Source organism: Glycine soja, chromosome 5 (genome assembly GCF_004193775.1).
Source record: "Glycine soja cultivar W05 chromosome 5, ASM419377v2, whole genome shotgun sequence".
Classification (NCBI taxonomy): Eukaryota; Viridiplantae; Streptophyta; class Magnoliopsida; order Fabales; family Fabaceae; genus Glycine; species Glycine soja.
Genome location: NC_041006.1, coordinates 34,157,371 through 34,184,720, shown reverse-complemented (window position 1 = coordinate 34,184,720; position 27,350 = coordinate 34,157,371). Strand labels below are relative to the sequence as shown.

The 27,350-nt window shown below is 30.7% G+C and overlaps 3 protein-coding genes and 1 long non-coding RNA gene across 5 annotated transcripts; 2 read left to right on the top strand and 2 right to left on the bottom strand.

Moving 5' to 3' along the window:
• The first annotated feature begins 2,804 nt into the window (after nt 1-2,804).
• LOC114412662 (uncharacterized protein ycf23-like) lies at nt 2,805-7,170 on the top strand. Its single transcript, XM_028376634.1, has 9 exons — nt 2,805-3,215; nt 3,696-3,761; nt 4,108-4,182; nt 4,826-4,888; nt 4,990-5,049; nt 5,716-5,805; nt 5,901-6,008; nt 6,456-6,578; nt 6,709-7,170. Exons 1-9 carry the CDS (start codon nt 3,003-3,005, stop codon nt 6,838-6,840), a joined length of 930 nt encoding a protein of 309 aa, XP_028232435.1. The 5' UTR covers nt 2,805-3,002; the 3' UTR covers nt 6,841-7,170.
• Nucleotides 7,171-8,044: 874 nt separating this feature from the next.
• On the bottom strand, nt 8,045-11,524 carry LOC114412661 (high mobility group B protein 14-like). Its single transcript, XM_028376633.1, has 6 exons — nt 11,391-11,524; nt 10,504-10,659; nt 9,664-9,721; nt 9,333-9,377; nt 8,496-8,576; nt 8,045-8,407 (listed from the first exon to the last, which is right to left on the bottom strand). The coding sequence occupies exons 1-6, from the start codon at nt 11,450-11,452 to the stop codon at nt 8,357-8,359; spliced, it is 453 nt and encodes a 150-aa protein (XP_028232434.1). The 5' UTR covers nt 11,453-11,524; the 3' UTR covers nt 8,045-8,356.
• A 1,920-nt stretch (nt 11,525-13,444) lies between these two features.
• On the bottom strand, nt 13,445-16,598 carry LOC114411524. Of its 2 annotated transcripts, XR_003666477.1 has the most exons (4): nt 16,119-16,598; nt 15,970-16,030; nt 14,567-14,624; nt 13,445-13,765 (listed from the first exon to the last, which is right to left on the bottom strand). It is a non-coding gene; the product is annotated as an uncharacterized LOC114411524 (long non-coding RNA). The 2 variants fall into 2 exon arrangements; XR_003666478.1 differs by lacking the exons at nt 13,445-13,765; nt 14,567-14,624 and adding an exon at nt 14,631-15,564 and having other exon boundaries at nt 16,119-16,597.
• A 7,280-nt stretch (nt 16,599-23,878) lies between these two features.
• On the top strand, nt 23,879-27,329 carry LOC114412659. The gene is made up of 3 exons (XM_028376631.1): nt 23,879-24,095; nt 25,313-25,370; nt 26,529-27,329. Exons 1-3 carry the CDS (start codon nt 24,075-24,077, stop codon nt 26,972-26,974), a joined length of 525 nt encoding a protein of 174 aa, XP_028232432.1. The 5' UTR covers nt 23,879-24,074; the 3' UTR covers nt 26,975-27,329.
• The last annotated feature ends 21 nt before the right edge of the window (nt 27,330-27,350 follow it).

Sequence of the window (27,350 nt, the reverse complement as noted above, 5' to 3'; positions counted from 1 at the left end):
TTAATAATCTTTTTTGGTAGTATGAAATCAATGTTAAGGGTATTTAAAAAAACAAATTAACTTTTTTTATACTACAAAATTAAATGATATTAACTATTTTTTTTATTAGTTGCAAGTTAATTTTATTTTTCTTATATTTGGGTGTGAAGGGAGTATTTTACTGTGTCAAAATGGATTTATTCAACCTAATAAAAACCACCCTTAACTCGTTTAAAAAATACTCTTAATTAAGTTAAATCCGTTTTGTTATTAGGTTAGAAATTTCAACCCAACTCAATCTTGGTATAGAGACCTTCCAAAATTTGTAAGAAGGTATAGGTTAAAAATAACTCAGGTTAACTCCACACAAATAAAAATATAGAAAAAAGGTTAAAATATATTTTTGTTCCTTTATATTTTATTAAATTTATTTTAGTTCTTTATTTTTTAAGTTTGGGTCATTATTGTCCTTTTGACGTCATTTTTTATTTTAAAGTTTCACTTTTGCATTATTTATTTATTAATTTAAGATGTAAAATTTATCTCATTTTATTCACATGAAAAACTATGAAATCCAAATACTTTCATACAAAAAGGGTTATAAACATAGGAACAATTGTGTGAAAATTGAGTCCTATGGAGCAATTGAAAAAAAAATCATATTAAATTTATTATTCTTTCAGTTGTATGTGAAACTCACTTTTCATGTGATTATCATGTTTTTTTTTTTTTTTTGGTTCAGAGATTAATTGTTTTTCATAATTTTTATATAGTTGAAACTAATGAGATATGTTTCATATCTTGAATAGCTAACATATAATTTAAAATTATACCCTAACATTTGAAAATTATCACTTTCAAAGGATAATAATGACCCAAATTTAAGAGATAAATAATTAAAATGAATTTTTTAAAAGATAAAGAATTAAAATATTTTTTTTTAAAATAAACTAAAAACATAAGCTCCCATTATATACATCAACCATAAAACAAATGCAAATAAATTACAATGATAGGATTCCAGAATTCATCATTAGGGTCTTAGGAGAGTGTGATCATCAATTTATCATTCAATGGTGAATTCCAGAGGAATGAGAGGAACCTTCAATAGTGGTCTCCCATGTTCCACACCGGAGGAGGTATAGCAACAAGAATTTGGACACTCAAGCCTACATATTTTAGAGTAATGTGTATCTTTCAAAAGCTAAGCTTAGAGTCTTTATAACTTTCCTGTTATCTTTAATGAGGATAAGCCATTGGAGCTTTCTTAATTAGGTAGATACAAAACTAATATACAATTAATGGATGGAGAAAAAATAAAGACGTAGGTAAGAAAAAATCAATTATTATTCCATCAATATTTAGGCATTTTCATCCCACTAACATGACAACAATATATTTGTGTATAGGTGGCCACTCACGAATGCCAATCCAATTTTTTTTTCTTTCTAAATATCATTTTCGTCTGTTTTAGTGCACTTTTGATTTTGCTTCATTAAATTTTAAATGCGTCGTTTTAGTATTTTATGTTTTTTTTAAAATTATTTTGGTCATTTCTTTCATTTTCGTAAAGATTAGCGTTCGTTAGTTTTTAAAATTTAAAATAATTAATTTATAATAACAACGATTAAAATTTATCACGCTGTAGATTATAAAACTCAATTAATTAATCCATTAAAATTAAGAAAAATAGTTAATTTAATTTAAAAAATAAATTTATTCTAAATTTATATACTTTTAAAAAAATGATCTTTCTAACCAATATCATAATGAGATTGGTTATAAAACTAAAAAAAATATTTCTTATATAAATTATAGGAAAACTAAAAAAAAGTCACAAGCAATACAAGACAGTTTTATGCATTTCAATAATTTTTTTTAATTCTTTAACCAATACTTTAAGAGTACTAATTAACATTTGTCTTTCAAAACTACTATTTATCATTATTCTTCTCTCTCTTCTAGATATGCATGTAACTTCTCTCTTATTTAATTAGGGGTATTTTTAGTCCAAAAATAATTAATGATGAGACAATATGGATTGAATCTTATAAAAAAAAAATAAATAAGTTAAAAAATTTGGGTCATATAAATAGAAATGCAGATAGTATTTTGTCCCATTATTGTTGTGTAAGAAAAAATATTATTTCAAAATAATTATTATTTTAATTTTTTAATGTACTATTTATTATATTTTTTCCCACTAATATCTTTTATCATTTTAGTTTTTCAATATAATATTTATTATATTTTTCCCACTAATATCGCTTATTATATTAATATTGGACAACAAAATCTACAAATGAATAAATAATGATATAAGATTAATTTTGTAAATCATTATTCTCTTTCATTTATTTATTATTTTTCTTGGTTTATATAAAACATAAGACACCAATTATTTTGGGATGGAAAAGATAAGACCCAATTATTTAATTTAGCAAGTAGTTAATTTAGTTCAGAATAATAAATTTATTTTAAATTTATATATTTTTTAAAAAATATCATTATTTTTAATGTTTCTCTCCTCTAAATACATATTAATATATAACCTCTTTCTTATTTAATTAAGAGTAATTTTTAGTTTAAAAATAATTAATTGATGAGAAAATAAAAATTGAGTATGATATAAAACAAGTTTAAAGGATTGGCTCTTAAAGAACGAGTAAGTTATTAGTTTATTTTTCTTATTACTGGATCATACTATTATCACACCTTTTATTTGTCTGTTCTTACCTTGGAATAGTAATATGAAATTATGAATACAGTACCATTTTTCAAAGTTAGGCAATTAAGCTGCCTCGTGGAGTGCCAATGAGAGTGGCCATTATTTTTGCACACAGCACCACAATTTTAATTACCTCAGCAGTGCTAGAAGTGACCCTCAAAATGCAAAATATCTGACCAACATGACAGTTTAAAGCTACAAACAAAACCAGCAATCTTATCTGTTGTGTTCTGCTCATCACTCCAACCTTGCTTTCCATAGATAACATCTTCGGCATCAGACAATAGACAAAAACATGCATTCCTTAACATGCACACCACTTTCTTCTTCTTATTCTTCTCATCACACCACTCTAAAGCCAAACCTCAACCCTCTGCTGGGTGCTGATGCAACTTTTAGGCCATGTTCTCTACCCTTGAAAAGAAGAACATGCTTTACTACCAGAGCCATTCTCTCATCCACCAGAGAAGATGTCTTGAAGCATTTCAGCGAGCGAAGAGCTCTCAAGGTAAGTGTAACTAAAGTAAAAATCCATTTACTACTTTCTCTTCCATTTTGTCGTTTTGTTGCTTTTCTTCACCCAGGTGTAGTTCTTTTTTTCTCTCCATGTGTATGGTGTCTTTGGGCTGGTTTGTTTGATGTTCGTTAAGGCTAATCTTTGTGCGCAGCAATTCAGCATGCACGTATGATGATGATAAAGTTTTCAGGGATCACATAAAAAATTAAAATTTTGAAAAAAAGAAGAGAGATTAGCACTAATCATGGAGTTGCATTGAAATATATACAATTTTATTGCATGTTCTACAAGTCATGAGAACTAGGAAGTTTGCTCAAATATGGGGTGTGTATTTTGATGAGGGTGTAAAGAATATTGCTTTTTTTCTTTTCTTTTTCTTTTGTTGAATTCAATCATTATTAAGTCTTTTGTGTGCAAATTTTCGGAATGTTTGTTTTATGCATACTAACAAACATTTGGCTTCTTTTGAAGATTATCTCAGGCCTGCAGAATTTCAATAAAGACAATGTTGCCTCGGTTGTCACTGCTGCTGACAAGGTTTTTTCACTTCTCTCTTGTTACTTTTTTCTGTTTCTTTAGCTTTGTAGATCATACTAACAAACATTGGTTTTGTATCTGATAGCTAACATATGGATAGGATAACCCAAAATCTATTCATATGAATTATTCTCGTCGGTGCTGACACTTGAATTTTAGAATGATCTTGTGTTTGGAGTTAGGACAGGTGGACAACACTTGCCTCTGCATAACTCTTCAAAAAAAAAATCCAGTGACCATATTGTAGATAGTAACTTCTCATGATTTCCTCTGTAAAATATTTCACATTTCAATATAAACTAACATACTAATGTCAAGTATGTTTTGTAATCCTTCATGCTAACAGGGTGGAGCAACTCACGTGGATATAGCATGTGACCCTGAGTTGGTAAAGCTGGCCATTGGCTTAACTTCTTGTCCGGTAAATTCATACTTTTCTTATAGATGTCTTAGCCACTCTGATTATATATGGTTTGTGGACATGGGCAAAGGGTATTTGGAAATTACCTTAGCATAAAGTTTATTATAATCATTGGATTACAAAGTTGCTTTTGAACATGTATATTACTATACTTTGTATGTATCCTTAATTGTTGAAGAATCGATGTTAGCTAGACTTTATGATCATAATTTTGGGTAGTTCTTTTGGAAATTCCTGTAGATTGTAGGTCTCTTTGTTCTAACCTCTGACATTTATCCAAGCAATTGAAGCAAGTAACAAAAACCCAAAGTTGAATTTTCACTTGAGGTGCATTCTTAATTTGATCCATATACATATAGTACATTCTTAATTTAGTTTCTATATGTTTAGCTTATTCTTAATATGGGTCCTATATGTGTAGCGCTTTCTTCATTTGGTCCCTATATCAATTAAGAATGCACTGCATGTGTAGGGACCAAATTAAGAATGTTCTAAACTACCCACGTTATTTGCTTATGGAACAATGCATCTTAACTCCTTTTTGCTTATGGAACAATGTATACTCAGGAGATTAATTTGATGCTTTGAATCTTTTAATCCTTTCCTCCTTCAACCATTTATGATTGATCCTTCCTTCTTTCAGGTTTGTGTTTCTTCTGTAGATCCTGCAACATTTCCAGCTGCAGTTGAAGCAGGAGCACTAATGGTTTGACCTTCTTGCCTATCTCATACTCCAAAAAGTTAGATATTTAGATATTAAAATGGACCATGTGAGATTTTACTTAACATGATTAATGGCATCGACAGGTTGAGATTGGAAACTATGATTCATTCTACGAGAAGGGAATATTTTTCACTCCAGAGAAGGTAAAGAGTGCATTTCATTATTAATCTCAAATTTGTGATGTTTGTCAACCCCACATATTTGAGCGAAAATTTGATTTGAACTCCAACTAGACAAAAAGTCAAACTTTTCACCCAGAGCACAAATATCCTGTTTGATTGCTTCATAAGAAACAAAGTGATTATGATAGCTACTAAGACTTAAGGAACAAGATTATATATAATCTATATATGCATGTACATGTAGGTGTATTAGTGTCAGTGCTTCAGGGAAAAGGTAGAGAAGCAATGAAGGGGTTGTGAGGGTCAGATGCTAATACAGATCACAATATATATATTTTAAAAAAAGATTTTGTTATCTATATAATAAAGATATACTATTATATTTATTGATCAGTAAAGAATAGAGATAGAGTATTTGGAGATATTTAGCGGACAACTTAACTAGTAGAGCAAGGCATTTATAAAGATATTGTATCTAGTCAACTTATTCTTTTCCTTTTTTGTATGCAAGTTAATAAAATATTTTGAATGTGTAGTCACAATGTTTGGCCTTTTTCTGGTCTCTCAGAAATAGTTCCATCTGAATTTCTCTTGCTAACTCTAAAGTAATGTTAATTACCATTCTATAACACACAAATAGAAGCTTGCACTTTATTTTTTATTTTAATGATCTATCCTTTTTTGCAGATTCTAGGTCTAACAAAGGAGACAAGGAGGATACTTCCATCTGTAGTCTTGTCTGTTACTGTTCCACACACACTAAGCCTCCCTGATCAGGTTACAAGCAGCATTTTGACTATTTCAGAGTGCACAATTATGTTGATACTATCAATGTTTATTTGTGCATGTAAATAAATTTACATCCATAACAGGTCAAGCTTGCAGAGTCACTGGAGCAAGTAGGTGTAGATATTATTCAAACTGAGGGAGGAAAATGTTCTAATCCTACACAATCTGGTGTTATGGGTTTGATTGAGAAGGTAACTAGAAAAATATGTTTGATTCACTTATGAATTTTTTCCTATTGCCTACATCTTCATTGCTGGAGATTTGAAAATGTAAATCTCAGCTGAAGAATGTTAGTGCCAAAAAAATGGCTAAAACAGCCTCAATGACATTACACAACATAAATCAACATATTAGAGATGTGCTGCATTCGCTCTTGTGTGTGACAACTCCAAATCTTGATATGCTATTGGCCGTTTCTGTACGATGTGCTTGACTGTATTTACAACTTTGGCATTCTAAATAGCTTGTTAATGCTTTTGTCCCCCTAAACTTCATACCGAAACTACATTTTCAGCCCTTAAAGCAATTAATAATTAATGTTTCTTTACATTCATACGGATTGTTGCATTGGTAAATGATAGTTGATTATGACGAATCCTTCGTTAAATTACCAAATTTCTAATTACTGGTGATTGTAGGCAACACCAACTTTAGCAGCAGCATATTCTATATCACATGCTGTTAAGATCCCCGTCATGTGCTCATCAGGGTTAAGCGCTGTCACAGCACCTATGGCTATAACAGCTGGGGCTGCTGGCGTGGTATGATTGTTATTGAATTTCTTCTTAATATAATTTCTTATAGCATTCATAAACTGATAAACCTTACTATACCTATGTAATATTCTACCTTTCTGGTGGCAAGTTATTGATCATTGTTTCCAAATTACAGGGTGTAGGCTCTGCAGTTAATAGACTTAATGATGTGGTTGCTATGATTGCTGAGGTCAGAAGCATTGCTAATTCATTGCAGGCACCATTTCGGATATCCACTACACATGCAGTAGAAACTCAAAGGCAGTAGTTTATGTTGCAAGAAACAGATGAAGGAGGTGTAGGTAGTGAATAAAACATGCAAAGAAAATTTGAATCCTTTCTTAATAGTAAGAACTTTAGGTTCCATATTTCTTTGTCCTTTATATTTTGGACTTGTTCTCTGATCCAAATATTTGTGTTCCTGTGTGGATGTTGATCCCGCTATGTCAAAGAATTAAAAGAAATAGTGACCTATTGGAATTTTGCTTCATGAATGGGTGGAGTTGGTCAGTTTAGGGTACGTTTGGTACAGTGAGTGAAAAGAAATGGAATAAAAGTGAATTGAAATAAAAGTTTTGAATTGAAGTAGAGTGTAAAACTCTGGATCTTACATCATTTATAGTTCATTTCACTTTTTTTCCGCTCTCTTTCAATGCAAATGCAAACAAACGGATGCTTAGGGAAATTATGTATTGTTTCGCCAAATTCGTGTGCTAGAAGGTTTTGCTTGCTACAAAGGAATTAATATTTTAACAGATAAAAATGCTAGTTATTAGGCTTGTTATTATCCGTAGTTTTTGTATTACAAGAATTGATGTGTCAGTGCAGTGATTATTATTTATGGATTTACTATTAACAATAATATGACACAAATAGTATACATCAATTTCTTATATTTATGTGTATGTCTGGGTATAAGAAATTGATGTATACGACAATGTATAGTAACGCCATTTTTCATTGTACAAAACATTCTATTGAAGAGGAGAGTTAAACAAAGCATTATGTGCTGTCATGGCTGGTATTTTTGTTTACATTATAGAACCTAATTTCTGTAAAAGGGCAATTATATATATATATAAGGCTGGCGCAGGTTGTGCGAAGAGAAAAAAAAAAGGCGTGAAAGGATTATTATAATTGAAACTGTATACATTAAGTGTTTATGCAATTATGCCAATCCGACCCAAGCTTAAGTTATATTTTATGGATTTGAGTTTAAGAAATTTTATTTGATGTATTTCAAGAACAAGTTTAAATTATACTTCGAGTCATTTTAATCCAATTCAATATCATATATTTTCTAAAAATATAATTTTTTAAACAAATATATATATTAATAATACAACATATATTATAAAATACATCTTTAATTCTATAATTTAAACATCACTCGTCTCCGACATTGAAACACAGCAGAGCTATTGCATAATAAAATACACCGAATCAATTTGGAGGTATCTCTAGGTACGAGGTTGACACAAGGAAATCTTGTTACATATAAATGAATCAATGAAGTGCTAGAGTTATGTTCTCTTTCTACTTAGCGTTTTACTAAGCATTCAATATCTCAATATATATGCCCAAATTGCCTCTTTTTTTTTTGACAGAACCCAAATTGCCATATTAAACATCTAAATACAACAAATATATTTAACATATGACACACAGAAATTATAAGTATCAGCAAGGACAGAAAAAAGCTGATGATAACTGAATGTACAACTGTTAGTCCAAGTAGTTTCAGCTAATACAGATCCAACCTAGTAAGAAAAATAAGGGTGGCTTTACTCATCAAACTCTGATTCATCATCAGTTTCGTCAAACTCGCCATTTTCCTGCCAAAAAGCAGAAAATAAATTGTATATTCCATAACTGGGAAAATAAGAGTCAGCTCATTAGCCAGGAAAATGACAGATTGCATACCATTTTCTTGTTAAATTCTGCCATTGCGCTATCAAATTCTTCACGTTTTTTTGTTGCTATATCATAGTATTGTACCTTCTCCTGTTAGATACAAGTGTCATTAATATAGAACTCGGCCAAAATGATTTTTTGTTTTTGCTCAGACCTAAACGAATAAACTATATGCAAACTAAATTCTCCTTTTTGCCAAGTCACCAAACAGGAAACAAACTTCAAAGACTAGTTCTATATTGATTTAGAATGAAGATCAGCAAATGAGCATGGGGACTGAGAAAAACTTTAGGAGAAACACACCAAAAAAAGTAGTTGTAGTTGGGGAGCCCTAGGTTCTATAAAACCTCACACTATCTCAACCTTCCAACAACAACAAAAACAAAGCTTTATCCCACCAGATGAGGTCAGCTAAATGGATTACATGATGTCATTCAGATTGGTTAAAGACCAAAGTTTCATCGATTTTATCTACCATAAAATATGCAGTGCCATTCTGCTGTGGCACGACCATTTAACAATGCAAGAAACTAAAGAATTACATATATTTTTTTTGGTGATAAATTCTCAGTATACCATTTCTAAAACTGAAGAACAGAGCTAAATTTCATGTACCCAATATCTTAATCTAATTCTGCATTAAATCTGAGTTCACCCCAGAATTGTAATCAGAGGAAACAGTTCTAATACTTCTGCGCTATAGCTATATGCTAAAAGGAAGAAAATGTTCTACTTCCTCACATGCTTAATTCTCTCTGTTTTCAGCCATCAAACACCACAATCATAATAAGTTAATAACGAAATTCAAGTCAATAAAAAAAGGAGAGGCTACGAAAGAAAACTAACCTCATAAGTCATTGTTTTCCACTTCTCTCCACATGCCTTGCCAATCTGAATGAACAAAGGGTAGAATAAAACAAAAAAGAATTATATTAATTTGCAAATGATAATGATAGAGCTGGCTAGTTTCACAAAAAAAGAGAAGTATAAAGACTTCTCACTAATTCTTAAAACAACAGTCAAATTTTAAAGATTGATGCTTAACTTTTATGTTGTATGGGCTTTTGAGAAATTTAAAATTTGTAAATGATCAATTGTGCAACAATCTTGCTTCTTGAGCAATTAAAAATATAAAATAAATTAGAAGAAATACTAATAGAATGGATTCCACACATACATCACGCATTGACTTTACATCTGGATTCTGCTCTTGAAATTCTTTACGAAAATCCTCCCTTAAGAATGAAAAAGAACTTCCGGTAAACATAACAATTTTGAAGATAAGACTTTCCATATAAGAAAGAAGCAGTTGGTTGTTAAATATGGCCACTACGCAAGGTTCAGCGGCAGTGCTACATATAAACTATAAAGTAAATAGCAGTATATTGAAGTTGAACATAGAACAATAAAACAAGATAGAAACAAGGAAAGGAAACTATCACAAGAAAACCATGTTTAAATGTCACAACAATCATGTTTAAAGATAAATGGTCTTTTTTACTCTTGAACATGATGCGGTTATGCATTCAAAACTGACTTGAGGTTTTATATGTGCTAACATCAAATAATGACCTCAATATTATTCGTCTAGAGCTAAATATATTCTACTATCAAATCCTGCATACATTGAAAAGTGAAAATACATTAAATAGAATGAGTCTCATCTACTTTAGAGATGACATTGCCTCCAAAGGTAAATTAAAATTCCAAGGATCAGCCAGATGGCAAAAGAAAGTAAACATATAACATCAATCATAGTTTGTTCATTCTAACGATAAACTACTAATATTCAGTTTCAAGAGAGCTTAATATTTCAGAAACTCAAGATATACAAATCTAGCTATGGGTATAGCAGATATCTAGAAAAAACATACATGAAACTAGCTAAATTCTGATAAAGTTTACATTTTCCACAAACAATTCTAACACATGAGAAACAAAGAATAGCTAACACCTCATAAAAGATTACATGTAACTAGCATAAATAAAGAAAAAGGGAGAACAAAAGTAGCTGTACAAGAAGTAGAAGAAAGCTGTAGGAGGTTTCCTGGGTTTCATAGCATCAAACTTTTGTTTGTTCTTCTTTTGCTTTGCTTTAAGTTTCTTTCTTGAATTAGTTTGCCGCACTGATCTCTTGGTCCCCTCATTTGATTTAATCCTCAGCACTAGTTTGCTGAAAAATCCGTTGTAACATAGCATTTAGTTACGGAAACTATTTCAGAATAACATATTTATCTGTAATTATCAATCCAGCAGGCCCTTCTCAAAAATAAAACACCTGAAGCCAGAAGAGTAAACCTATAAACCCATTAAAACTTCAAAATGCCATCATTGTATTCAGTTTCTGGTATAAAGTCTGAATCCATAACATAAATATCAAAGCAGAATCCCACCCAACTTTTATCATCTATTTACCCTTTCTTTCCTCAACTCTTGAACAATTAAATGTTGAATTCCAATCTCTCAGGGGATGCAAAACTCGATCAAAAGAAATAAAGAGTATTCTCAAACGACCAACTTCAGTTTCCCAGCATTTGAAACAATACAAACACTTAAAAAATGCAAAACAGAAAAAACGACGACAGAATAACAATTGTCTCTTTCTTCAAAGGAATTTACCCCCTTAATAACTACACTTTGAATAGCAAAGGGAGCAAAATTCATCCAAAGTATAGTGACAATAAAAATTCAAGTAACTAAACTTATGAAAAACACATTGACCCAAATGAGAGAAATCAGATGGTCATAGCAAAATTTTTGAAAAATATACAAAAAATCAAAACTTTATTCTGTTATTTGACCATTCCTTTTCTGGGTTCCATAGGGGAGCACAGAGAAAATGAAACAGAACAGAGTAAGGAATGGAGATTGAGAAAGAAAGAGAAAGTGAAGAGAAACGGGTACTCGGAAGAAGAAGATGCAGAGGCAGAAGAAGCAGAGTGAGACCCTTTTGCCTTTTTCGCCATGTTTGTTTGGTGACTACACACTACACAGGGACAGGGTCTTGCAATTTCACCCAAACGATGGCGTGAGAAGTAATTTCGCATTTATAAATACGTTTTTAGAAAATAAAACTAAAATCAAAGGTGAGTTACCCTAAATTTCTTAATTTAAAGTTTGTAATTAAGTCCTTTAATTTATAAATTATTTTTAATTAGTTTCTACCATATTGTTATTAGGGTTTTGTAAAATAAATAAGTAATAATCTTAAATAGTTAAACTAGTGACCAAATTTATAAATTATTTGAAAATTTTCAATGAGTTTAAGGATTAAGGAGACTCTAACGAAAATGTGTTTAAGAACTCAATTAAAAAAGTTTAAGAATTTAGGGATCTAATTAAAAACTTAAAAAAATATACAAGGACTTAATTAAAAATTTTCAAATAATTTAGAGACTAATATATTAATATTTTGTGTTTAATTGTTTTTGCTTAAGTACATTTTAAGTTTTTATAGACGCAAGTAGATATTTATGTGACAAAAGTTTGTAGTTTGATCCTTGAATAAAAAATTGTTTTTAAAATCATTTATACCATCAATGAAGGTTATAATACTGTGAAAGTCATTGAAATATTGATAAGTCATATGATATGATGATGGTAATCATAAGCACAAGTTGTATCTCTAGTTTTAAAACATAGTAATAGTGAAGAGTCATATGAAAATATATGAAATATTCTTTTATATATTACACTAACACTCCTATAAGAGAAGTTACTGTCATGATTAAAAAAGAGAGTAAATGTTTATATAATTTTATAAAACCTCAAGAAATGTTAATGTAATGTAATTTTTCTTTTATTGTTTTATGATAAATTTGGGAAAACTTTCTTTTGAAGCAATGTCCTTTGGTGTGCCATCAACATCGTATGATATGAAGATATGATTAGTAGATAATTATGCTTTTTAAGTATGTTATCATATGTTAATCTCAAGCCTTATATGTATAGAAAAATATATGTTAAGTGATATTAATTTCTCAAATGAGTCTATGTATTTTGAGGAATTATTCTCAAGAGTATGACCCATCTTCATTTGCTCTTGAAGAACCTCAATGCTTCTTCTTCCTAGGCAGTAGACTACCCACCAGTAGGAGAAATTTAAAAAATAAAGACGTATACTTTGTTGTTTGTTCCTCCCATTTTATCATTTTTCCTTTGCGTTTCCTCATTGGCTAACTTGGGGAATTTCATTTTCTGGGTGTTTGTGAGGTTGTGTGATGGTGTCCGTACTTTTTTTTCCCTTCTCTCTTGTAATATTACCAAGGTACTCACAAGCTCATGCTATCACAAATGTATACCTTAAATTAATATATGGTTAAATAGTTTAATATTTCTTTTATATTTTAATGTACTTAAGTAATGATAATCTTTCTCTTTCAAAAAAAAAAGTAATGCTAATTTTTATTCTTATATTTGTTTATGCATATTAATGAATTATGAAAGTTAAAATTAAGGAGACCATTGGATTTCAATAGTTTATCCTTCGTAACTGGGGTCGCTAGGTGTGAAATTGTGAATAGTATGGGCCTAATGAAAGTAGCCGTGTTGACAAAAATATTTTTAAACAAATAAATATCAATAATAAAACTTATTATTATTGAATAATGCTTTGCATAATATGATTTATATTTATATTTTATTTTAAAATACATATTATAAAATTATTTTAATTATAGTTATATACTTCTTTAATTCTATAATTTAACATTATAATTTTAATTATATATAGTATTAAGATTGATATTTTTTTAAGTCAACAAATTCAATACAGCTCTGAAGCACTCGACTCCAAATTCTATTAATTGTATAATATTTTGGAGGTATCTCAAATAAGTACTAGGTTGACACAAGGAAATATATTGTTACATATAAATAAATTAATGAAGTGCACGAGTTATGTATTCTTTCTAGTTTCTACTTAGCGTTTTACTCAGAGCATTCAACATCTAAACATATACGCCCAAATTGCCATTTTAAATATCTAAATAGCATACTTTACGAATGACACAGAAAGGATAACTGTCAACAAGGACAGACAAGAACTGAAAGTAAAACTGTTGGTCCAAGTAGTTTCAATTAATACAGATCCAACCTAATAAGAAAAAATAGTGTCTTTACTCATCAAACTCAGATTCCTCATCAGTTTCATCAACAAGAGTCAGCTCACTAGCCAGCAAAAATGATAGATTGCTTATCATTTTCTTGTTAAATTCAGCCATTGCACTATCAAATTCATCATGTTTTTTTGTTGCTATATCAAAGTATTGAGCCTTCTCCTGTCAGATACAAGTGGTGTTAATATAGAACTCAGCCAAAATGATTTTGTTTTTGCTCAGACCTAAACGAATAAACTATATGCAAACTTGATGCTTCATTTTGCCAAGTAATCAAACAAGAAACAAACTTCAAAGATTAGTTCTATATTGATTTTGAATGAAGATCAGCAAATGAGCATGGGCACTAATAAAAACTTTAGGAGAAACAGACCACAAAAGGTAGTTGTTGTAGTCTCTGTTTGTTTTTATCAGTAAGTATTTCAGTTCCTATTATTAGCATATCAGCTTAGAAATGCAGTAGTACTGTAGTAGTTACAATTAATTCCAACTGCTTCAAATATTACAAAAATGTTCTTCATCCTCACATGCTTAATTTACTCCATTTTCAGCCATCAAACGTCACAATCATAATAAGTTAATAACGCAATTCAAGTCCATAAAAAAAGGAGAGGCTACAAAAGAAAACTAATCTCATAAGTCATTGTTTTCCACTTTTTTGCAGATGCCTTGCCAATCTGAATGAACAAAGGGCGGAATAACACAACAAAGAATTATATTACTTTGTAAATGATAATAATAGAGCTGCTAGTTTCACAAAAAAAGAGAAGTATAAAAACTTCTCACTAAATCTTAAAACAACATGCAAATTTTTAACATTGATGCTTAACTTTTATGTTGTATTGGCTTTTAAGAAATTTAGAATTTGTAAATGATCAATTGTGCAACAATCTAACAATCTTGCTTCTTGAGCAATTGTAAATATAATACAAGAATTACTAATAGAATGGATTCTACACATACATCACGCTTTGACTTTACATCTGGATTCCGCACTTGAAATTCTTTACGAAAATCCTCCCTTAAGAATGAAAAAGAACTTCAAGTAAACATAATGAATTTGAAGACAAGACTTTCCATATAAGAAAGAAGCAGTTGGTTGTTAAATATAGTCACGATGCAAGGTTCAGTGGCAGTGCTACACATAAAGTAAATAGCAGTATATTAAAGTTGAACATAGAACAATAAAACAAGCTCTAAGCAAGGAAAGGAAACTATCACAAGAAAATCATGTTTAAAAATGAATGGTCTTTTTTACTCTTGAACATGACGCGGTGATGCATTCAAAATTGACTTGTATATATGCTAACATCAAATAATGACCTCCTCAACATTATTGCTCTAAAGCTAAAAATATTCTACTATCGAATCCTGCATACATTGAAAAGCATAAAAATGTATGAAATAGAATGAATCTCATCTACTTTAGAGATGACATTACTTACAAAGGTAAATTATTACAAGGATCAGCCAGATGACAAAAGAAAGTAAGCATATAACATCAGTCAAGTTTGTTCATTCTAATAATGAATCCCATCTACTTTAGAGATGACATTACAGGGTAACTTTTACAAAAAATCATGTATGGTGTTTTGCTACCTTTCAAGTGAGCTTAATATTTCAGAAACTCAAAATATACCAAGCTAGCTATGGATATGGTAGATATCTATAAAACATACAGGAAACTAGCTAAATTCTGATAAAATTAACATTTTCCACAAACAATTCTACACATGAGAAACACAAAATAGCTAACACCTCATAAAAGATCACATGTAATCAGAATAAATAAAGAAAAGGGGGACCAAAAGTAGCTGTACAAGAAGTAGAAGAAACCCGAAAGAGGTTTCTTTTGTTTCATAGCATCAAACTTTTGCTTTGCTTTGAGTTTCTTTCTTGAATTAGTCTGCTGCACTGATCTCTTGATTCCATCGTTTGATTTAAGTCTCAGCACTAGTTTGCTGCAAAATCCATTGTAACATAGCAATTAGTTGTGTAAACTATTTCAGAACAACATATTTATCTGTAACAGTCGATCAGACACCCCCTCCTTCCCAAAAAAAACAACACCTGAAACCCGAGGAGTAAACCTATAGACCCATTAAAACTTCAAAATGTCATCATTGTATTTAGTTTCTGGTCTAAAGTCAGAAGCCATCACATAAATATCAAAAACAGAATTCCACCCAACTTTTATCATCTATTTACCCTTTTCTCCTCCACTTTTGAACAATTAAATGTTAAATTCCAATCTCTAAATGGATGCAAAACTCCATCAAAAGAAATAAAGAGTATTCTCAAACAATGCAAACACTTGCAACATGCAACCTAGAAAAAATGAAGGCAGAAAAGTAAGGTGGCTTTACTCATCAAACTCTGCCGTTACTCTAGCTATTCCTCATCAATTTCGTCAAACTTCCCACTTTCCTGCCAAGCAGCAGAAAATAAATTTTATATTCCATAACTGGGCAAATAAGAGTCAACTCATTAGCAAGGAAAATGAGTGATTTCTTACCATTTTCTTGTTAAATTCTGCCATTGCTCTATCAAATTCTATACGTTTTTCTGATGCAATATCATAGCATTTAACCTTCTCCTGTCAAATACAAGTGCTGTTAACATAGACCTTGGCTGAAATGATTTATTCTATTTGCTAAGAGGAGCATAGACTAGGAGATATTCATGTTGTCAAGCCTACTGCATAACTGGCAAGGAATACTGGGAGGGAATTCAACTGGAAACAAATGAGATTATAAGAGGAAATATGGGTAGTGTGCATGGGGGGGCATGAATTGCGAGGAAAAGGAAATGGGTGTGGATCAGAGGTTAAATGCATCTACATACAGGATTCTAGATTTATCTTTTATTATCCACATTTTCTGTTCTTTGGAAGGAGCTAGTCTCTATTATTATCAGTAAATATATCAGTTTCTATTATTAGTACATCAGCCTAGAAACGCAAAAGTAATTACAATTAATTCCAACTGTTTCAAATATAACAAAAATGTTCTTCATCACATGCTTAATTTACTCAGTTTTCAGCCATCAGACATCACAATCATAATAAGTTAATAATGCAATTCAAATCAATGATAAAAAAGGAGAGGCGAGAGGCTACAAAAGCAAACTAACCTCATAAATTATTGGTTTCCACTTCGATGCATATGCCTTGCCAATCTGAATGAACAAAGGGCGGAATAACACAAAAAGAATTATATTACTTTGCAAATGATAATAATAGGGCTGCTAGTTTCACAAAAAAGGAGAAGTATAAAATCTTATCACTAACTCTTTAAATAACATAAAAGTTTTAAAAATTAATGCTTAAGTTTGTATTGGCTTTTAAGAAATTTAAAATTTGTAAATGATCAATTGTGCAACAATCTTGCTTCTTGAGCAATTAAAAATATAAAATAAATTAGAAGAAATAGTAATAGAATGGATTCTACACATACATCACGCATTGACATTACATATGGATTCTGCTCTTGAAATTCTTTACGAAAATCCTCCCTTAAGAATGAAAAAGAACTTCCAGTAAACATAATGATTTTGAAGATAAGACTTTCCATATAAGAAAGAAGCAGTTTGTTGTTAAATATGGCCACCATGCAAGGTTCAGTGACAGTGCCACATATAAACTATAAAGTAAATAGCATTATATTGAAGTTGAACATAGAACAATAAAACAAGCTAGAAACAAGGAAAGGAAACTATCACAAGAAAATCATGTTTAAATTGTTGATGTATGTTGTAATTCAGTTAGTTAGTTGGGAGTTAGTTAGTGATTCATTTTGAAGTTAGTTTCACAGTTATGAAGTTTGTTATAACTACCTGTGCAATATGTATAAAAATAATAGTGATCATCAATGAAAAGTATATGAAGTTTTTTTTTTTTAATTCTAAGTCCTTTTTATTTTCTCTCAATCAATTCCTTCATCATCTTTTCTTATTCTCTAACATAGAGTGACAATGAGTATATAGAGTGAGTGCGTGTGAGAACTTTATTGTTCCAACAAACTGGTATCAGATCTGAGGTTCAAGATCTCTCGATATCAAAATTGAGATGACTTTCCTTGAATGGAAATTTTCCAGTATCTATGCCTATTCTCATAGGCAAGAACTATGATGATTGGTGTACTCAGATGAAGGTAATCTTTCGATTTCAAGATGTTACATAAGTGGTGCAAGAAGGGGTTCAAGAACCTGAAAAGAACCCAACTGATGCACAGAAGGTGGCTCGCTGTGATTTGATGAAAAGAGATACAAAGACATTGTTATTATGCATCAGTGTGTAGATGCACATAATTGCTGATACTACAAAGAAGACATGGGATACTCTAGAGAAATCCTATGCAGGGGATAACAAACTCAAGAAGGTGAAGTTGCAAACCTTGAGAAGTCAGTATGAACTTCTACAAATGAGTGATCAAGAAAGCATTAGTGAGTTCTTTTCCCGAATCTTGGTAATTACAAATCAAATGAATGCTTATGGTGACAAACAATCAAACTTGGGGATCATTGACAAGGTATTCAGAACCTTCACACCAAGATTCGATCATATAGTGGTGGCAATTAAGCAAGGCCAGGATCTTGAAGAAATGAAGATTGAAGAACTACATGGAATAATTGAAGCTCAAGAGAAGAGGCTCAATGAAAGAAACTCACAAAGATCAATTGAGCAAGCTATGCAAGCCCAAACAACTAAAGGGAACAACTATGATGGTGGCAAGAATAAAAAGGGAAAGGGAAAGTGGAAGGGGTCAGGTCAGGGCTCCAGCAGTTTTGGAAATCATAACCAAAATAAAGAAACTAACAAGAAAAGTGGAGGGAATCACAAAGTGGGCAAGAAGAAATTCAACAAGAAAGAGATTCAGTGTTATAACTATCACAAATGGGGACATTTTGCAGATGAACGCAGAAATAAAAGGGTTCCAAAAAATGTAGATGAGGCTCAATTGGCACAAGATGAGGATTCTGACTCTGATAAAGTGTTACTAATGACAACTACAAACTCAAAAGAATATAGTGTTAATCTGTGGTATCTTGACACAGGCTATTCCAATCACATGACTGGACATAGAGAGTGGTTTGTAAACACTGATGATAAGGTGAATAGCAAGATCAAGTTTGCAGATAACAGTTCTATAATTGAAGAAGACATTGGAAAGGTGATGATTCAGAGGAAGGATGGACAACACTCATTTATCAATGATGTGCTATATGTTCCCAATACGAAGAATAATTTGCTGAGTTTGGGACAGTTGCTAGAAAAGGGCTACTCAATGCAGATAAAGGACATGCAATTGAAGATGTTTGATGGCAATAAGAGGTCGATTCTAACGGTCCTTTTGTCAAGAAACATAACATTCAAGATTGGAATTCAGATTGTAGAATTTCAATGCTTGGCTGCTTCTATTAGTGATGAAAGCTGGATGTGACATCACAAGTTTGGTCATCTAAATTTCAGGAGTTTAAGTGAATTGAAAAGTAAGAAAATGGTTCATGGTCACCCTCAAATTGAGATACCAAAACATTTGTGTGTTGAATGTTGTGTGTCAAAGCAACCAAGGAATTCTTTTAAGTCAGAAATTCCAATCAGATTCAAAAGAAAGCTTGAAGTGGTATATTCTGATGTGTGTGGTCCTTTTGAAGTGAAATCCCTAGGAGGTAACAATTACTTTGTGTCATTCATTGATGAATTTATTAGAAAAATGTGGATCTATCTCATTAAGCAGAAAAATGAAGTGTTTAACATCTTTAAGAAGTTTAAGCTGTTGAGTGAAAAGTAGAGTGATAAGGTAATCAAAGTGCTTAGAACAGATGGAGGTGGTGAGTATAACTCACATGAATTTCAAGTATTTTGTGATGAAGAGAGAATAATTCATGAAGTGACATCTGCCTATACACCTTAACATAATGGTGTTGCTGAGAGAAGAAACAGAACCATTCTGAACATGACCAGGAGCATGATGAAAGGGAAGGGAATGTCTCATTACTTATGGGGAGAGGCAACTTTTACTGTTGTGTATATTCTGAACAGATGCCCACTAAGAGATTGCAGGGATACACACTTGAAGAAGCATGGTCAGAAAAGAAGCCTAGTGTGAGTCATTTCAGAATATTTGGTTCACCGTGTTTTAAGCATGTGCCTGAGCAGATCAGAAAGAAACTTGATTGCAAGGCTGAACCAATGATACTCATTGGATATCATCTAATCGGTGCCTACAAGTTGTATGATCCTAGAATGAAGAAGGTTGTGATTAGCATATATGTCTTGATAGATGAAATCAAGGGTTGGAATTAGGAAATAAATGCTGCTGACAATGGTGAAAGAAAGGTGATTGTGAACCTTGAAGACAAATAAAGTGAAGATGATGTACCATCAGGTGGGGAGCAACTCAGAAGGTCACAAAGAGGGAGACAAGTACCACAAACACTCAGAGAGTATGAATTGTATCCTGATACAACAATCACTGCAGAATGGGATTTTGTGCACTTTGCTCTACTTGCTGAATCAGAACCAATGAGTCAATTTAGAAGCTTTGTTTGTAGTAGTGTGATGAAGCCTCACAAAGTTCACATTGGAGAGCAGCTATGAAAGAAGAATTGAGATCAATTTAGAAGAACCAGACTTGAGAGTTAGTCCACTTACCTCAAGGAAAAGACCAATTGATGTGAAGTGGGTCTATAAGACTAAAGTAAAACCTAATGGAGATGTATCCAAGTATAAGGCAAGATTAGTAGCAAGGGGTTTCAACAGAAACATGGCTTGGACTACAATGAGGTTTTCACTCCAGTTGCAAGGCTTGAAACTGTTAGGCTCATTGTGGCAGCTGCTAGCAACAGAAACTGGTCTCTATATCAACTTGATGTGAAGTCAACATTTTTGAATAAGCCACTTGAAGAAGAAGTCTACATAACTCAACCACCTGGTTATGTAGTGGCAGGTCAAGAGGATACAGTTTACAAGTTGAATAAGGTACTATATGGCCTTAAGTAGGCTCCTAGAGCTTGGAATATGAGAATTGATAGCTTCCTAGTTCAGTAGAATTTCACCAAGTGCACTAGTGAGCATGAAGTTTATGCCAGAAACATAGATCTTGGTAAGTTTTTGATCCTACCTTGTACAAGAAAATTGTAGGCTCATTGAGGTACCTATGTAACACCAGACCTATTGTGTTGGGTTGATAAGCAGGTTTATGGAGAAATCAAAGACACCTCGCTTCTTGGCAACTAAAAGGATTTTGAGGTATGCGAAAGGAACATTGGATCTTGGCATTTTATATCCTTATAATCAGAAGAATATAGAACGAGAAGTGTTTGATTATAACGATTCAGATTGGTGTGGTGATAAGGATGATAGGAAAAGCATTATTGGGTATGTTTTCAAATTTGGAACAACACCAATCTCTTGGTGCTCAAAGAAGCATAGTGTAATTGCTTTGTCAACATGTGAAGCAGAATATATTATTGTTGCTATGGCAGCTTGTCAAGCTCTATGGCTAGAAGTTTTAATGGAAGAACTGAACTTGAGAGATTGCAGTCCCCTATGAGGTTGTTGACTGATAACAAATTAACAAGTGATTTAGCCAAGCATCCTATGGCACATGGCAGGAGTAAACATATTAAAACCAAGTTTCATTTATTGTGTGATCAAGTGAGTAAATAGAAGCTTGAATTGGAGTTTTATAAGTTTGAAGATCAAGCTGCAGACATATTAACTAAGCCATTGAAGTCTATCAAGTTCAAGGAATTGAGAGACAAGTTAGGAGTGACATCCTTGAGAAATCTGAATTAAGGAGGAATGTTCATGTGTGCAGTGTGTATAAAAATAATAGCGATCATTAATGAGAAGTATGAAAGTGCAGAATTTTTTTTTCATAATTCAAGTCTCCTCTATTTTCTCTCAATTAATTCCTTCATTATCTTCTCTTATTCTCTAACATAGAGTAGTGCATAGAGTGAGTGTGTGTGAGAACTTTATTGTTCCAACATAAATGTCACAACAATCATGTTTAAAGATAAATGGTATTTTTTACTCTTGAACATGATGCGGTGTCACTATTGTTAAATAGCGGCCATGGCAAAATGGCGTGGCGAAATTTTTGCCAACCATCACAAATTTAGTTTGCTGAAAAATCCATTATTGTAAAAGCATTACTTCAAGGTCTAGTATGACTTATACTGCAGTTCCAGAGATAATTTTATCATATCTTATTTCCTTAATTTTCTAGAATAAAATATGATGATACATGATCAGATCATTGCGATACGTTTATGATATGATCAGAGGTCAAAGAAGCAGAGTGAGTAATTTTGCCTTTTCGCCATGTTTATTTCACCCAAATCATGTTTGTATTGGAGAATAATTTATTTATTCAAAGTGAATTTTAAAAAACTATACATAAAAATGACTTGTTTGGATATAAAATGATTTTAGTTTTATTTTTTCTGACAAATTAATTATCAATTTGATCTTTAAATTATTTTAAGTCATTTTGTTTGATTCCTATTTTTTTTAAAAATCAATTTAATTTGATTCTCAAATTATTTTAAATGATTTAATTTGATCTTTAAATTTTAAAAAATTTAAAAATTAAATTGATTCATTTTATTGAACTTTTTAAAGATTTGAAGACTAAATTAATCTATTTTTAGAACTTAAAGAATAAATGAATTATTTAAAATAATTTGGAGATCAAATTGATAATTAAATCTTGTTTAAAAATAAAACTAAAATCATTTATATCCAAGCAAGTAATTTTTATGTATAGTTTTAAATTTTACTTTAAATATATAAGTTCTTCTCTCAAAATTCTTCATTCAGATACAGCATAACCTCTGAACTAAAACTTGATTGAATTTTTTTTATTGTTGATTGAATTTTTTTAGGTAAACTCAAATCTGTAAATCCTTATATTATTTAGAAATTTTTAAATGGATTCCGATAGTTTAAAATTTTATAATTAAGTCCTTAAACTTAATATAGTTTTTAATTAGGTCTTGTCATATTTTTATTAGATTTTTTTAAAATGCCTAATTAAATATTTTTAAATTGTTTAGAAAAGTACTGAATAGTTAAACTAGTAACCTGATTTGTAAATAATTTGAAAACTTTCAACTTACTTAATTTTTTAAAAATATTTTTTAATTTTTATTGAATTGAATTGATATATGAATGTTCCTATTTTGAAATATACATTATCCTATCTCAAAAGAAAATTAAAAGATTAATTATGGACAGAAAAATGATTAAAAATACAATTTTCAGGTATTTTCAATAAATAAATATATATATATCTTATCCTCATATAATTTCTTTTATTTTTTCTCTATCTCTTTATATTTTTTTATATCGCATTTTACATTTTTTATTTATCTCCATTTGTTTCCTCTCCATCCCAATTTATTCTAAAAAAACTAGGGAGGACGTTTAGGCTATCCGCAACAGTAGTATTGATCAGAGAAAATAAGAAATAGAATGGTGCGTGTTAAACACATGTTGTTAGTAGAATCTTGAATAGGAATCAAGTGCTTATATCATTAATAAAAAAATAAGTAAGAAAACATAACGATGCATGGTTATGGGCATACTTTGTTTAAATTTATTTGTTGATTTTTATTTTATTTTAATATAATAATTAACTTTTTATTTTTTTAATGTGTTTATCTAAATTACTGTTGCTTAAACAATAGTTTTTTTTACTTGTTTTAAGAAATAAAAAAAAATTACATCTGGTTATTAAAAACTTATTTTTTAAAAAGTGTTTATTTTAAAAAAATTGATTCTATTTGTAAGACTTATTTAATAAAATTTGTAGAGTTGTTAGATGGAAAAAGTAAGGATCTTATATTAAGAAAGTAGATAAAGTGATGTGTTATGTTGGCTAGTGGGATCCATTAATTAATAAAAACAATATAAGATTTTTAAAAATATTTTATTTGTTAGTATTAATTTTTATTAATTAAGCAAACAAGACTAAGTATGTTGGCCAAAAAAAGTCTAAAATCTCTGCAAAATGTTTAACAATATAACTCATTTTAAATTAAAAAAATTCTTAAAATTTGTTTTAATGTGTGTTTGGTTTCACATGTGTTTGTTTAAGATTGAAAAAGATTTTAAAATTGATGAGAATCTAAAATTGATTTTGAGTAGTTTTATGTTAGATTAAAAGAATTATATTAAATTTTACTCCTAATTTAATTTTATAATAAAAATATCTAAATATAAATTATCATTCACAAAATCAATTTTAACAGTTTATTCAAACACATACCTAATCTCGCTTTAGTGAACTATGCTTTCAATTCTTCTTCTTCAAGGCAATAGGCTCATTCGTTGACTCAAGAGTCTGCACACCATCGAACATGCTGTGTGTGCTCAATTAGTATTTGGGGATTTGGATATTCTCTTGAAGCCTTTTCTTCTTCGATCTCTTTGATCTCATTCATTGCAAGAGAGGAAAATATGAAGCAGGATTCGGTTCAGGTATATGGATTCTCAATTTTTGCATCTAAAGAATTTCCTTGTTATTTCAATAATTCTCTTTCTTTTTCATCATTCCACCTTTTATATCTGCTATATATTTGCTTCTTTTATTTTACAGTATTAGTGTGGTCTTAATTTTGCTTTAACTTGAAGGTAGGAAAGGATTATCTCTCTTTTTCAGCAGTGTTAATTGAACCCTTTTTTTTTGTCTTGCATTCATATAATTGGTTAAAAAATCAGCAGCTGATCATGTATATAAGTTTGAGTACCACTTGTACTCCATATTAATCTATCCCTTTAGCTTACCTACAAAAATCTCTCTTTTCTCAACCTCTTTCTACCCAAAAATGGGGGTGTTCTCGAACTCCTGTGACAGCAGTGTGATTGGTAGATCCACTACCAACCCAGCCTACCAACACACGCTCAAGCTTGTTTTCACTTGTTTGGGGCCATATGTGTTCAGATCTACTTCTTCAAATTAGGGTTGAAGTTAAAGATTTGTTGAAATCAATGATTTGGTGGTAACTCATAAAGTGAACACTAATTAGAGTTGAACTTAATCATTGATTTCCCAGCTACAAGAGCTTATGAGTGGCACTAAGATTCACATATTGAAATCAATTAAGTTAGTCTAATTATTTAATTTTAAAAGCTTTACCAATTAATATTGAGTAGTTTTTCTTTCAATGATTTTCTCTCAAATCCCCTTTAATCAATATCAATCAACAGTAATAATTATTTGTATTCTTTAATTAATTAATTATTTTAAGATTTGAATTTTAATCTTAAATATAAAATAAATTATATTAAAAAAATCGTTTTATATATACACTCACAAAGACTAATAACTATTTTTAATATATAATGAAAGGTCAGAAAAAAAATCTCCTTTTATCATGTCTCTCTTTCTATTTTCCACTCCTAGTGTTATATTTTCTTCTTTTCTTGTCACTTTTTTTTTTATCTCTTTCTTCATTACACTCACCCCCTGTTAAAATAACATACAACTAATATATGTAATCCAAAAAAAAAAAGAGTGAAATCATATGTAAAATGCGTGAGTTTTTTTTTTTTAATATAGATATATAGCGCACGCTTATACAAATTTGTTATTTATAATATTTATGTTACATATTTTTTCTTAATATATATCCCTATACCTGTTGTTCTACTACTCAGAACTTTATTAATTGATCTTTGGAGAACAATTCTTGTAGGCACCAAATTGCGAAGATTTCCGACATGTATCTTCAACCGCCAAGTTCAAACGCCAAGGTATAGATATATAATATATATTTTTCCAATATGAAATGCGATTCATTCAGATTTACAACTTGAATATTTTCACTCATCACTTTTAATAGTTTTGGTATAAGGCATTCCCCAACTTCATTCAAATTTGCATTACTAAAAGAGATGTCATTTAATGCACTTCATGACTTTGGTTAGTTTTTAAGAGATGGCATTCTCTTGTAATATAGTTTTATAACATACTCTTATAGGTCACAAAGGCTATAGTGGACAAGCTTCATACGTGACTCATATTGAACAAATTTTATTAACTGTTGGATACATCTATTTTAAAATTAGAATTTTTTAAATTAAAAAATATGATTAAAGATAAATTTAGACGTCTGAGCCCTAAAATTTGTTTAGTTACTTTCAATATATACTTTTTTATAAAAGCCTAATCCTCAAAATATTTTTTTTTATAAAAAGTGTTGAAAGCAATTAAAAAGAATTAGAGTTCATCTTTAATCATATTTTTTAATTTAAAAATAATAGTCAAGGAATAATTTTAAAAAATAATTAATGAGAAGATCATATATAATTTGATTGATTAAAAATTAATAATATCAAAATCTCTAAAGCTCACAAACTATGTGATTCAGCTTCTCTATTCATTGATAGTTGCATAACTCTCGTTGCTTGCACCCTATATTGCGATGTTTTAAAACCCATGTCAAGGTAGATAATACGCTTCTTTTTTTCTTTAAAATATGAATGAGACCCGTTCATATTTACAACTTGAATATATATTTTCACTCTTCACTTTTAATGGTTTTGGTAGAAGCTGTCATTCTCCTGCTTCATTCAAATTTGTCGTAACTAGCTAGTACGAGATTTGTTGTCAACTCACTTTAGTTTTTAAGAGATTTTCCTTATCACTTTGTTGGAGTATAATTGACATATCATATAATTGTGGAGAAAATATATTTAAAAATGTAAAAATTATGATTAAAATGTAAAATCAAATTTATTTATGTGATAATTCTTATATGATCCATTAATTAGTGTACATCTTTTTTGGTATTTAATACCCTCAAATTTCCCAACACCTTCAAACTCAGTAACTCACAAACATTGCGTTTCATTCATCTTCTTTATTAATTGATTGGTCTTTGCATGCTGAACGTTAACTCTCCTTGGAAGACGCACCAAATTGGAAAGCTTCCCGGCCACTCGTCAATAGCATTTCTCCTATGTCAGTGGTGCGCTTCATTATCAGAGCTCTATCATTTGTCTGTGAGGTGCTACTTTTGCTGCTTGCAGTCGCAACTCGTCTTGTCAAGATCATCGGTGTTGCTCTAACAGCTTATGGAGGATCAGGTAAGAAGAAAGTCAACAGCAGCAAGCAGGGAAGAGATCATCTGAGCCATAAAGAAGGCACTACCAACATACACAACATGCACAAAGGGGATCAAAGCTTACCCAACACCTCTGCTGTTACAACCAACACTTTTGACGACCATATTCTTCGTTCTGCCGGAACTGAAAAGCACTCTAGTAGCGTTAACAATGGTACTGAGGATGCCTTTATAAACTCAGGAGGCGGACATCAATACTTCAAGGAGGCGGAGTTCAACACTGGTGTGTAAGTTGCCAAGGGGAGACACGCTCCTTGCAGTGGTAACAATGGGACTAAAAGTTCTTTTCGCAACTCTAGTTCGGGAAACCAGGATTTCGGAAAAGCTAAGTTTAACACTGGTGCTAATTACAACTAATTTATATAAGACCTTCCTCTTGGAGGGGCTGGGCTTCCAAAACATACATAATAATCATAGGTATGGGGAATAAAAAACACTAGTGCTCATTTGTGACTCATGCGTAAGATGTGTGTATGTATGTTGTTATATGCTAATAATTATATATGATACTGGAGCTAGAGCTCTGTGTACTGTAACTGTAATGGCGATGTAATCCATTTCAATTATATATGCTTTTATAATTATATGATTACTCTTGCAGTATTTT

Coding starts and splice junctions, on each gene's coding strand:
- LOC114412662 (XM_028376634.1), top strand. CDS start 3,003: ATGCATTCCTTAACATGCACACCACTTTCTTCTTCTTATTCTTCTCAT. Junction 3,216..3,695: donor GCGAGCGAAGAGCTCTCAAG/GTAAGTGTAACT, acceptor CTTCTTTTGAAG/ATTATCTCAGGCCTGCAGAA. Junction 5,806..5,900: donor CACTAAGCCTCCCTGATCAG/GTTACAAGCAGC, acceptor CATCCATAACAG/GTCAAGCTTGCAGAGTCACT.
- LOC114412661 (XM_028376633.1), bottom strand. CDS start 11,452: ATGGCGAAAAAGGCAAAAGGGTCTCACTCTGCTTCTTCTGCCTCTGCA. Junction 10,660..11,390: donor TCTGCATCTTCTTCTTCCGA/GTACCCGTTTCT, acceptor CGGATTTTTCAG/CAAACTAGTGCTGAGGATTA. Junction 9,378..9,663: donor ATGTAAAGTCAATGCGTGAT/GTATGTGTGGAA, acceptor TTGTTCATTCAG/ATTGGCAAGGCATGTGGAGA.
- LOC114412659 (XM_028376631.1), top strand. CDS start 24,075: ATGAAGCAGGATTCGGTTCAG. Junction 24,096..25,312: donor TGAAGCAGGATTCGGTTCAG/GTATATGGATTC, acceptor CAATTCTTGTAG/GCACCAAATTGCGAAGATTT. Junction 25,371..26,528: donor CGCCAAGTTCAAACGCCAAG/GTATAGATATAT, acceptor TCTCCTTGGAAG/ACGCACCAAATTGGAAAGCT.